At 39.2% G+C, this 13,623-nt stretch overlaps 1 protein-coding gene across 1 annotated transcript in view; it reads right to left on the bottom strand.

The window, feature by feature from the left end:
- ADCY2 (adenylate cyclase 2 (brain)) overlaps positions 1 to 13,623 on the bottom strand; it is a 215,938-nt gene that overhangs the window by 161,508 nt on the left and 40,807 nt on the right. Inside the window, exon 3 of the mRNA XM_009321919.1 lies at positions 6,343 to 6,504. Within this exon, the coding sequence (XP_009320194.1) occupies positions 6,343 to 6,504 (162 nt within the window). The remainder of the gene's footprint in view (positions 1 to 6,342; positions 6,505 to 13,623) is intronic.

Raw genomic sequence — 13,623 nt, forward strand, 5'->3', positions numbered from 1 at the left:
GTGGTGGTTTGGGAAGAAACAACAAAATAAAGGGAAAATAGAGGGATAACGGAATAAAAGGAGTCAGTTGCATGTAAAGCAGGCTACTTGTTGGCACGCTGGCCTGGCCATGCCCTGCGCCTGACCACTGCAGTCTGTCCTGCCTTCTCATTAAACTCCATTTCTCACTCTTTTTCTTGGTGAACGACTCTAGTCTGTGCGAACATGTGTGTGTATGGGGGTCTCTGTGCAGCAACTGGGGTACGGACATGGTCCGCAGGGGCCCCTGTGTCAGCAACTGGAGCAAGTGGAGGCATGCAAGTGAGTGTGTGAGCACTAGCAATGATCAAGCTGGACCGGCTGGTGGGGAGGTGACATGACCTGGGAGACTGCTAGAAAGATGTCCGTGTGTGTGTCCATGGCTGTGAGCGAGGGGGGCTGTATCAGCAGCTGGAGCGGGGCTCGCACGTCCAGGTGCCAGCAACTGGGGAGACTGGGATCCAGGGACAGCTACTGGGCAGACTGGGTGCCTGAGCCCAGCTGCTGGAGAGATCCACACGGTACGTGCGCATTGATATATGCAAGGTACCATATCCACCGACAGACCTTCATCCTGGTCAGCCAGAGAGGGGGACAGGATGAGGCCATTGGTTCTGTCTGTGTTTGTGTGAGTGCTGCGTGTGTCAGTCTGTGTGGCCAGCTGTACATATATGCATATATGCAGCGCACTTTTGCCAAATACAGATCATATCGGATTAACCAGTTTCCCGTGACAAAACACGTGAATTTTCCAGACAGAAAACACACACACGGCAGATCTTATATTTTAAACTCCATAAAAAAACCCACACAGCAGAAAACCACTGGTTACTCCAGAAAAGATAGGGAAGAGTATAACTGCCATCTGTGGAAGAAGATACACAACGCAAGCCAGAAGGCTCGCGTTGCTGGTGGGAGTCTGGGACAGCCTCGAAGAATCAGTATGGCAAAGGCAGCCATACCAGAGGGCTTTTTGTTCCTCAGGGGGTACCCGCTGAAAGTGCTCTGAGGGTTGAAACGCTTAATGATCCGACCATTAGGACCCCAATAGCAGGCTTGTGAGTAGCCAAAAAGAGGAAGGCCTGCCACATGCTATCAAAATTATCTACCTAACTTTGAAGAGTGTCCATAAAATTGAATCTATCAACATTTTCAAAGAATAGGCAGGGTCCCATTGCAGCCTGCAGGGCTGTGTTGGGACAGCCAATCAGGCCCCAAAAGGGGGCGTCTGGGTCACCAACCCCTCCACACAGAAACAAAGAGGTTCTAGTAGCAAGAAAGTTAGAGATTCAAATGGGCAGGAAGATTTGCCTGATTGCTAAGTTAAAAATCAGCAGCTATGGCCTATTCAGGAAAAAACAAACAACAGTGTGTTGAAAAAGGGAAGATGGCTTTATTAAAAAAAAAAAAAATTGCCAATTTCTTAGTCACTACAGATCTTGAAACAAATTATACCAAAAGCTTATGAATCAGAAGTCAAGCAGAAACCATAATCTGGATGTACACTAACACCAGTTAGTGCATAAACACCAGCAGGTCACATAAGAATAAGGTAGCAGCTTCATCTTTAGCTGTCCATAGCACATAAAATAAAATTCTTATTGTAATAAGAGACCTCAGCCTAGCTGATGGTAAATGCACGAGATCTTGTGGATGTACCCTTGGAATTTCCCAATTCAGTCATTCTTGAAAAAAACAAAGTTTTAATTTAGCATTTGTTTTTGTCCACCAGGACAGAACATTATCCATCTATTTATACCAGGCTACCAGAAAGGAACTGACCACACAAGCAAAGACCAAACACTACATAAAAGTTGTTACAAATTGTTTCTTTTTGCTATATGCGCTCTTGAACGGAGTCCAAAAATAAAATAAAAAACTGTACACATGCATGCTGCCCAGTTACAGTTTTGTGCCTCTAAAAGGGACCCCTTTTAGAGTGCTGCAAGGAGCTGCCAAAAAAATCCCAAAAGGTAAGGAACACTAGTTTAAATAAAAAAAAACAAAACAAAAAACATGAATGACAGTTTGTAGTGATTTAGCCAAGATTTGGAAAACAGTTAGCCACAGCTAATGAAAAAAGATTACACGAGCAACAAAATTGCTTGTTGAGAGAGTAAATCAACAATACTTTTTTAAAAGACTAAAATAAAAAAATCGCACTCCTCATATATATAACATGGGGAAAAAGAAAAATGGAAGCTTATAGGATGTTTAATTATTTTGGTTAGCTCTTTTTTAACAAATTAAGAACAAAATGACCTCTAACGATAGTATCAACCCATTATGAGATCAGAATGGTTGAGCAGTTGATAATAGAGCAGGAAAAACACAAGTATTTGATTAGAATCTGTTCTGGTTTGGGGAGAAGCACGTTATGTGTTTATAGCGAGGGATGGCAGTGAAATACTTTCCATTCCAGCAATAACTGAAAGGGATATTAAGTCGCGAAAGTCTTCTGAGCCAAATGCCTTAACGCCATAATTAGCGTCATGTTCTCTTGCAGCAGTCCTAACCACCAGGCTCCCAGGAGCAGACAGAACGACATCGCCTGCTTGGCAGTAGGATGCTCACCTGGGAAGAGGGGGCAGAGTCCCGGATTCCAGACCGTGTGCCTTGTAAGGGTTAGGATTAACATTTTCAACAGAAAAAAAAAAATATCCATACATACACAGTTACTTTTTCATAAACTGAGACCGGAACACAGGACTCTCTTTCCTCCTCCCTGTCACAGATTGTGTAACTGTGCATTAAACTCCCCACAGAACCGCAAGGGGAGACTAACCGGGTATTTTACTGTAGAGCCTGTGTCTCCATGCTGAGCCCTACAGCACACTAACCCCTTTGTAGACCTAGCCACCTATTAGCATTTGGTGCTGCTGCAGCTGCTCCTGGCACGTTCCTCTAAGGCTAATGTCCACGTTGCAAGAAAGATGTTGACGAAGCACAAGTAAGGACTCAAAGAAGAACTGTGAAAGTGATGAAAGGCTTAGCTAGTGCAAAAGCAGGCAACTTATTTATTTTACTGACAAAAAGGTTAGAGGCAAATTCATGATAGTCTAGAAGTACCGTCATGGGAGAAACAGAAATTGGGTACTCTTGGGTCTGTCAGTCTACTGGCCAAAAAACGAGATCCGGAAGCTGGATGACAAGGCTAGACAAATTCCTACTAGGAAAGAGGAACAAAAATTTAACACTGACGGTTAGGTCAAACAGAAACTAGTTCATGTAACCAGCAGAGTGTGTTGAAGGATTCTTTATCCCAGCAGGAGGTTTTTATCTCAGTATCTCTGACTGCAACCAACACTGGATAATCAAGAGCATGCTAAGCCTTTCAGCTTTACTGAAGCCAGTTTTGGCTGTAAAACTTTACAGAGGACAACAAAAGGAATGACAAAACCAGTAAGATAGGCTCTGCCAAATCTCAAAATAAGCAAATGGTTCTGAACATCGATTTCTCTCTACGGATAGACTGAAGGTAGGATTAACTTCCAAAATGCTATGAGATGCCAACCAGAGTCACTGGAAGATGCTGAAAAATTGGAGAAGGTCCAGCAGAGGGCTTCCAAAAGCATTATAAGGCAGGAGGACTTGACATAAGAAGAAAGACTGAAAGAACGGGGTTTGTTCAGCCAAGAGAACAGAAAGCTCAGAGAAGATTTAATCAAAGTCTTCCAATACATAGGAAGTAGTTATAAAGGAGATGCAGGTACTCTCTACATATGGATACTTGCTGTATATACAGGATATATATGCTATAATATCTGATGTTTACCTACAGGTAGATTTGTTATACCACTGTCTTTCTGCTTCTGAAGTGCATACTATTGATTCCCTACCTGTCCTCTAGAAAAAAATCCATGTCAGAAAGAAAATACACTTCATTGCTAACACTGTCATGTATTTTTTCCATTTTGTTGAAACAAATCAGTAGCCCTGAAATCAAAATAATATATTTTTGTCAAAGCTAAGTGTAGCTCCACAAGCCAGATTTAGTCTACTTAGCCCTGAATGTGTTTCTCTAAGCTTTTGAATCTCAGTCTACTGGTAGTTCCTCATCTCTGGGCTTTGGTGACCGAACTCTGCAAAGCAGCTTCAGTCCAGGCCTCACCAATTTATTCTTTTTTTCCCCCCGAAAAAAAATTCAACATCATGGTCCTTTCAAACAGCTATACACCAGCTCTTTTTTGTTGTTGTTGTTAATTACACACACTTATCCTATACCAATTTGAGGTATTATCACTGACAAATGTTATTTCTCTTTTTAGTGTAATCGGTATCTCTGATCTAATCTTTTATTTGTGGTCTCAATTTTCAAAAGCAAAGAACACAAAACAAAGATTTTTTTGCTTACACTCCAAAGTATAAACAATAGTAATCTAAAAGTGTACAGAGGGCAAATGAACTGTGATAGTGGCATTTAGTGCCTTCCACACATTCGTAAGAACGCAGTGCACTCAGTACTTTCGGTAACTGCCAAAATATTCAGAACATTTAATACAATCTTTACAAAGAACAGAAAATTAATAACATCCTGGAAGTTAAATACTCTTAACAAATTTACAGATTGCTCAAAGACTTCTACTCTTTCTGAATGAAACAGGAAGTTACAGAAGAGATGAGACACTAATTGTACCTCACAGCCCATGATTTATTTCTTTTGATTCTGGAGACATGATGTGTCTAAAAATATAACATCTTCTGAAAGTACTGTTTTAGATATACCAAATGTCAGTGGTCTAGAAAGTTAGGCAGGAAAAATAAGTAAGTTCTGCAAACAGCAACTTTAACCCAAAATGCTTTTAGGGAAGGAGTGGCAAACACTAATACTGTTTTAGCAGCCTATCTATGCCCAGAATAAAAGCCATAGGTTGACATAAAACCAAGAATAACATTCTCCCTGATTTATTCCACTACAGTTATCAATAACTGTATTACTGAATTATTAAAATACTACATTGACTGCAGATGACCACAGTCCTTGCTTAACATACAGCACAACTTGGCAACCTCCACAAAAAACATGCAACTAACCCAAATCAGCAAGAGAAAAGCAAACCCACTTATCTCACCATTTAAAATTTCTACAGAGACCTACATCTTAGAACATATTTTGTTTATGGGATTTCAATTTCCATATTCCATATTACACAGATCTGCAGCCATATCTGGAAATAAAATGTATTTTCCTGAACAACAACTTACAAGGCACGACTTTTGTAAAATCACTACAATTTTGAAGTTATCTTTTGAGGCACAATGTTTTTCAAAATAAGGCTCAAGTAACTTAAAAGGTAAGTAGAAACTATTTGCTTCATTCTTCATGCTATTCACAATAAATAGTATGACGTTTATCTTTCTTGTTCTACTGGTATGTTTATAAAAACGTACTTACTTTTAAGCTTCAGTGTCATTTTGATGCAAAAGTTAAAATAATTCTGTTTCCCTAAAATGACATAATTATATTAAAAAAAACCCTATGTATTTGCTTTTCAAAATGACGTCTAAATTTTTCCTTAAAAATACAGATTTCTATCAATGACAGCTGGGATCGTCACAGTACTACAACAAAAACTGTAGTATTTCACCATTTAAAAGATCTTCTGCAAAACAATAAGGAAAAACAACTCCAAATATTTGGATTTTTGAAAATTATTAATCTGCAGTGTGTCATGTAGTAAAGTATCAGAACTGAGTTACAAGCCAAGACCCAGCTGCAAACACAGATGGGTTCCCTAAATATCATGGAGTCTGGAGCCAGCCAGTCCCCTTCAACCAGGGGGCCCAACCAGGAGGAGGCTGTGAAATTCCTACAAATGCCTGAGAATTACAGAAGGAGGACAAGCCCTACAGCAGACTTGGAGAGGGCCATGTCTTCACAACAGATCTTTAACCCAGCAGACCTCAGGGTATTCAAAGGAACAATGCTTTTTTGAGTCAAACACTGATAGCTGGAAAAAATCCTTGGCCTTGGAAGTTAGGCTTTAATGAGGTGAGGAGAGGAACAATGTGGTTTACATACCAGACTGGTAATGTATCTCCCACAATAGGGCTGCATCACGTAATTTTTCAAGCAATGTTAGTTTTTACATTGGTAAGCACTACGTGGCTGTAGATTCTACCACTTAAGCATGCGATTCGGCAAGACATAACATTACTGACACCCTCATTATTAGAAAGTGACTACCTGTGAATTAAGTCTGTAGCAATTCAGAAATTAAGTGAGAAATAAATTTATACTCTCAAGGACCCACTGAGGCACTCCCGGCCCATTTACCAGGCTATTCAGTGCACAATTAATCATTAATTCCACAAAGCACCTACCTGCCAAACCAAGTGTTCCTTTACAACAGCTGTACCTGATAGACAGACGCTCAGCACAATCGTATGAGATGCAGAGGTCAAGACGCTGGCAACTATAGCGTCCCTCATGTTGAAGGGCAGCATGGTATACACCACAAAAATAATGAACAAGAAAAATGATACCTGTGCAAGAGAGCAAGACAAAAAAGAAGCATGTCAAATTCACTTTAGAATAACATTAAAAAAGTAGCATTTAATTTTGAACTGTCTTCAGCATAACGTTACACAACAGTTTTTTACAGGAAAGTTACTGCTAACCACTGCAGAAAATTGATTTAGGAAGAATTCATTTTAAAAAATGTTGGAAAAGTTACATTATATTTGATTTATGAAGTGCAGTTTCAAGCTACTATATCAAGGTTCGAGAACTACACAATACTCCAAACTTTTCAAATTTAACATCAAATGTCTCTTTTCAAATTTTAATTTTATTAACACTCTGTTTACAATTAGAGTGTAGTTCTCCTGGGACTGGTGGTTTCTGATTGTGAACTGCATTACAAAACAATTTGCCAAACCCCTCTACAGGGCCTAAATTTCAATGCAGAGAGATTTCGTTCATCCTGATGCACTAAAAATTCACAATTTAATATAACACAGCATTATGCAAAAAAGCCCAACTTCAGCCAAGCATTTTCATTTAAAAAGATTATACTTCATGTGTATCTACATGACATATATCAAATTCCATTAAAACACTACATTTTAAGCTAATACATTTATTTGGACATGAAAAGCAGCTTCAGATAATCACAGCCCATAAGGAGAATTTACCATTAGCTTCTTTTAAAGGGTACTAGCATCCACACTAACTTTATGGAACAAACTCTCCAAATGCACAACCCAACCTGTAACAGCAAAAGGGATTCCTTCGCTATACGTACAAGATTATATATTTGATGGTATGCATATGTTCCAAACTCCACCACATATTTGAGAAAATGTAACTAGATTTGGGACACAGATTTTGCACACATAAGTAAGTAGGCAATTCTGAAAATGTGCCAGCTTGCATATAATTACATCCCTACCTAAGCCTTTCCATCAGTTTTAGTTGACTTACAAGCCTATTCACCATCTAACAGTTGTATACACACAGTATTCAACTCAGAAAGCTCCCAAGCAGGTGTGAGCAATACTAATTTGCTGCTCGCTTCTCTTATTGTCGGTTTGTTTTCTTCACATCTGCATGTGATGATTCCATAGTCAAAACTGAACCCTAATGTATGTGTATCCACAAGCCAGTGGAGGTGTTCTTCTCCATCATGGAGACAGAATTGGATGGAAAAGGAAGTCCACTTCTGTTCTCCACTAGTCTTTCCCCAATGCCTCCATTAAGATTAATCCAACTCTTTCCTGATCACTCATACTCTTTTTGATGCTGCCCAACCATCCTGTATGCCCAAGAGTCAAAAAGTTCAATGGCATGAAATAAAACGGAACTGCAAAGGACATGAGGGATAAGAAGAAAATGAAGTAACAGAAAGGCAAAGGGAAAACTTTGCTTCTCTACTCTTCCAATCTACCAGCTGATAGCACAAGGAAACAGAAAGTGTTTGATATCTGTTTAGTTTCAGTCCTCCCTAAAAGTTTTAACTGTGATCAGATGTTAGTAAAACCAACAGCAAAGAAAAGGGTGTACAAAATTGGTCTAGATAAGAGAAGGGTTATGTAAGTATGATGTTTTCAAATTGTCCTGGCCAGGTAAAAATCATCTGTGATACTGAGAGAACTAACTGATAGTCTCAAAACTTGGGAAAGATGTAGAAAGTTCTGGCAGGCTAGAAAAGGGAAACACAGCATGTGTCTTTGAAAGGCTAGGAAAAAGGCTAAGGAATTAAGAACTGGTCAGCTTAGCTTCAATTCCTGGGGCAATAACAGACCAAATAATAAAACAATTCATAATCAAGAGTTCTGAAAGTTAAGAAAAACGTAAGTAACAGCCAATGTGATTTTGCTGAGAACAAATCGTGTTAAAGCAATCTCTTCTTCTGCTGTCATGATAACAGGCATCAGGGTAGGGGGAAAACCTGAATAATGAGTTAGCTGATAACGGTATCAGCTGTATCAGCTCCAAATTTGTTTTACTGCTGTAAACAAGTACCCTTTAAGTTACCCCACTACCTACCTTGGTCAAAATAAATGGATAATTTCAACCTTCCACAACTACAAACAGAGGGAGTTTTTAGAAGTTTCAACCCCTCTTGACACTACATATTCAGACCTCAAATTCTCCTTTACTCAACATCAAACAGGCTGAGTTGGGCTGGAACTGTGTTAAAGAACAGTTGATAACAAATTGACCTGTCAATTCTTATATTTGCATCTTGAAATTTGGGTCTGAGAATGCTGTTGCAGAGGAGGGGAGGTATCAGTCATGCTAAGAGAGAAACTCTCATCCAAAATGCATGTAGGAATGGCTCCTGTCAATAGTTCTTGATTCTTGGCCACACTCCTTTTCTCTTATTCCCAGTAACGGTCTAACGACCCAAGGAGTTGAGAGTTCCACTTATCACAGAGGTTCCTTTTTTATTTCATCGTGGCTCAAGAATATTTTCTCTCCAAGTATTCTGAAGTAAGATGCTTCTACCCTTCATCTTGATAGCAGACATACATAGTATGTAAAGCTTGGGACCTTTCAACGTATTTCAAAATGTCGCAGTATTTAAGTTTGATACTGTAGAAGTCAATATTCAAAGGCTTCTGAGCAGGGTGGTTCTTCACGTAGAAGGAGGAGACAAGCTTTCTGGACTGAGTCACAGTCTGCAGAATGGACAGCAGCCCTTGACCCTTTGCATGATCTTTTTGTAAGAATTAGCAGAATATTGCTGATACAAACATTAAAAAGCAGTGATGCCAAGCTCTGAACGACCCCACTATCCCATTGCAAGAGTTGCTAATGCACATCACTGCATGTCTGCACTTGGTGTGTGTACCCATCAGTAAACACAGTATTAATTTACAGTGCACTATTTTTGACACTATTAAAAGCTGCCTCTTCCACCAAAGTGTGCCACATAGCCTGTCGCTGTTTTGAAACTGTGTTGGAAGCAATCTTTGATGTGAGTCATCACTACAACTGCCTAGTTGAAACATGCTTTTTGTCCTGATCTGAACTTAGATTGCTTTAGGAATTTGGTTCTCAGAGACTTTTTCGATGAGCTTATGTTATCCATACTTTGGAGATGGGGAGTATTTGGGCATTGATGGTATGCATCATAGCACGTAGCATTCACTTTTGGTTAACACTGGTGTAACATCTTGCAGAGAAGTATGTGGCTTTCCTGCTTTGATTGAGGGGTATCCAGGACTCTTGCCCACCATTCTTGACTGTCAGAGCTTAGCAAACCCTGAGTGTGTTTGCTGCTCTGGGTATCTCTTCTCCCACACTTGAGTAGTGTCACATTTTCATCTACTGTGTAAGCAGTTCTTTTCCACAGAGATTTAAAGGATGATGAGCTGCCATAGTGTGGCTGTCTAGATGGGTATGTAACAGACTATTTTTCCGCAGATTTTGTGCAGCTGCTTTCAGAAAGGCAGCGAAAGTTCTCATACAGATTGCTGTAGTGACGCCGTTAGAGAGACTTGGACACCAAATGGTATGACAGCATGGCGTGGGATATCACTGATGATCACGACCACTCACAAACACTCATTCTTGTCACAGAACACAACATAAAACTATAGGTAAGAATCTTTATGCATCTTGCAAAATGGAAAGATGTTGGCTGTACAGGATAGAGAAGTAGTTCCTTCTTTAAATCAAGCCCATTCTGAATATTTTTAACGACAGCATTTTTTCCCCAGCATCTCCAGATGTATGTTGGCCACTTCAGCCTCTGACCTATACTGGTGACTGTGATCTAGGAGAACTGGTATGAAGTTGACAATGCTTGGTGGATCACAGACATTGCTGTTGGAAAGGTCACTGGTTTGGACTGTGATGGCACAAACTGCAGTGGACCCAACCCATGGACCCAACCTGTTCTCAGAAACCTTGTCTCCCTGGTGTCACCAGTTTCTACTCTGAGTGGCATCGCCTTAACTCTGAAGGGTATCCTCAGTAGAAAGTTTAACATATTTTATACATTAAAATTGTCTTTCCCAGCATATAGGGTACCACAGGGGATGTTGCTTTTGACACTGAGAAAAACTGTACAAAAAGATACTAATCATTCATTTTATACAAATTATGTTCCAACAATGACACAATTTCCTAGCTAGACAGCCTTTTTAAGATTGTGTTAAATGGTTAATCATAACTGGCTTGGCATATGTAAAATTCACTCAACTTCATGTTACTCTGACCAGAATTTCCGCTTGAGGAGTATGACATCTTGGCAGTGAAGCAGGCATGCAAATCTAAATGTGCTGTTTCAGTATGAGTTAGGGGAAAGCACTGCTTTGGACACAGACAGCAGTAATGAGGCTACAGCTAATAAAATATCTGTAGTTCTTTGGGACAACTTCTCACACACAAGTGTAATGACAGCAAAACACTTGGGAAAATAGTGCTAGCGTTTCACTGTGTAACCAGAAAAGACCCTGTTCCCATAATTAAACTGTTAGACTACAAACATTCACACTAAGTGGGCCAGCCCACTACAGGATAACTTTCAGAGGTTTTTCAAGATCAGCTTCCTCCTTACTGTGTAAAGGGAGTAAAAATTCATCAGGTAATTAAAGAATTTTCCCTTGGAAAGGCACCTGGATTACAGCTACTGATTTCAAATGTTGTCTGTATACATAATCAGACAAAAGAAGACACCCTAGTTTTTTCTAAATAAATAACTAGGTTTCATAACATAATTGGCAGGACCTACTGTTACAAAATAGTTACAAATACTATATTCATAATTTAATAAAATGTATGTATGAAGGTGTCAGAAGGGTATTTATACAAGCTATAAACTGCATGTTAAAACTTTGTGTAGGCAGAGTGAAAGTTGCAAATACATAAAGGTCTTTGCCATTCTACTTCTTTTGAATTCCAGACCTCAAATCTTCAGACCCAAGACTTCTAAAAGCCAGGCAATGTTCAAAGAACAAAACAAACTACCCACATAAAACAAAAAAATCATTGAGTACTAAAATCAACTTCTGTTCTGAGTCATCTATAAAAAGGCTTAAATTATGAAAGCATTGGATAAGGTGAAGGTGGAACTGTTGTTCACCAAACCCTGCAATGCTAGAACAAAAGGGCACTCAATGAAACTAGTAGAAGATTGATTTAAAACAGACAAAAATAAAGTACGTCTTTACCAGGCAGACAGTGACCTTCTTGAACTTGCTGCCACAGGAGGTCATAATGTACCAGCAGGTTCAAAAAGACATTAAACAAGTTCATGGACACGTTGTCCATAAACCAATAATAAAAAGACAGGGCAGGGATGTACCCTCTGACGTTGCTAACACAACTGTGGAGGTTGGCAAGGTATGAAGGGAACAGACCACAAAAAGCGATCAAGCTTGTGTGCCACCTTTTAATAGCAGCTTCTCTTGCCATTCTTGGAGACAGAATACTGTGCTAGATGGACCGTGGTCTGGCCCTGCAGGAAGTTTCTTGTGTTCTCATGCTGAGTCAAAGCGTACTTCAAAGAGGAGAGGAGAGGAGAGGAGAGGAGAGGAGAGGAGAGGAGAGGAGAGGAGAGTTATGACACAGTATCCTCTCTGACTTTTAAATAAAGCAAGGTAATTCAGAACAAGAACTGGAAGTCCAAGCAGACTATGAACAGAAGCATTGTAGAACCATCTACTAGTTGGAAGGGAATTGTGAGAAGAAAGTTCAACTTTCAGCAACAACAGGATAAAATATACAAGAAGCTGTTTTAATTTATATAAAACCAACCAAACCAAGTGTTGGGTATATCATAAACCGCAAGAATAAAATAAAAAAGGAAGAATTTGCTTGTGATTTACTCCACAAAATTATGTCCACAATAAATTATTACTTCACTCATTTTTACCAAACATAAACTTTTATTTTCCAATTATTATCATAGAGATAGTAAACAACCCTGTAAATCATGTCTTCTTCTTGATCGTGGAGAACTCTCAAATTAATAATCCCTTTCTTTTGTGTAGAGGTCTGGATTTAAATGTCATTAGGAAACAAACATTCATTACAGCCTCTGCCAAAAACTTTACCACAACAATTAGCAAAATAGGATAGAATAAAAGCAAGTTGACTGCAGGAAAACAGGTGTTTTAAAATAACTGTGCAATAAGGGACCTTCAAATGTGCTGCTAAAGTCACAGATTAATATGACAATAAGATGAAAGACTCCAGAAAAGGAAGGAAAATTCACATTTGAAATAATCAAGAAATAATCTGATTGTGTACTGTTTACTGTGTGATTGCTTTCTGTGTCAAAGAATCTTTTCTTTCACTGAATGGGATCAGTAAGAGGGATATGGGATCTGGAAGGAGTGACCCAAGGACCATCAGCAGTGACCCAACAATCCATAACAATCTTTGGTCCTTCCTGCTACAGAAAAGAGGGGACTGAGCGACCATCTTCTCTACCAGCTTTGAGATTATTCCTGAACACACTCAGAAAAGAAAGAATTTGGTTCAGTTCGTAACACCCATTTGTACTATCATTCTCTTCCTCACTTAATTCTCCTCTTTCTGCTGTATCTCGTCGGCCTTGTTTCAACGACAGTGTAGTTTAATTAGTCAAGAGGACAGATTTGTTCTGTTACAACACTGATAGGTCCCTGCAAGCAGAAAGGCAACTTCATAAAGCACTCTATAGCCCAACAATGGCATGTGTTTGCAGTGATTTGAGTCTCTAACTGGATCAGATGACAATAAGCTATGCCTTTGGTTTTTTCAGTGATGAGACAACTGAAAAGCACTAGAGATAGAGAATACATCTTTCATCCTTGTTATTCTTCCTTTTTGTGTTTTGCCCATAAATATTAAGATCAGAAACCTACAACAGTGGTGATAATTCCTGATCATCGCAACTAGCATTTTCTCTAAAAGGGATGGTTGATACCCTCTTTAATGCTACCTTAATAATTTTTCTTTTAATGTTTTTTTATCTACGGCCAGTGGGAAAGGGATTAGAGCATGTTGTTAAAACCAAAGCCTTGTCTTCCCATACCACAGTAAAAGTAAAACCAGACATATTTAACTCTGGCTAAGCCTGTGCTGCATCCTCTTCAGAACAATACTACATAGCAGCACACAATTCTAAAGTAAACTGCAATTAAATTAATATATTTTAAAAGTGG

This window comes from Pygoscelis adeliae, unplaced genomic scaffold (genome assembly GCF_000699105.1).
Source record: "Pygoscelis adeliae isolate BGI_AS28 unplaced genomic scaffold, ASM69910v1 Scaffold144, whole genome shotgun sequence".
Classification (NCBI taxonomy): domain Eukaryota; kingdom Metazoa; phylum Chordata; class Aves; order Sphenisciformes; family Spheniscidae; genus Pygoscelis; species Pygoscelis adeliae.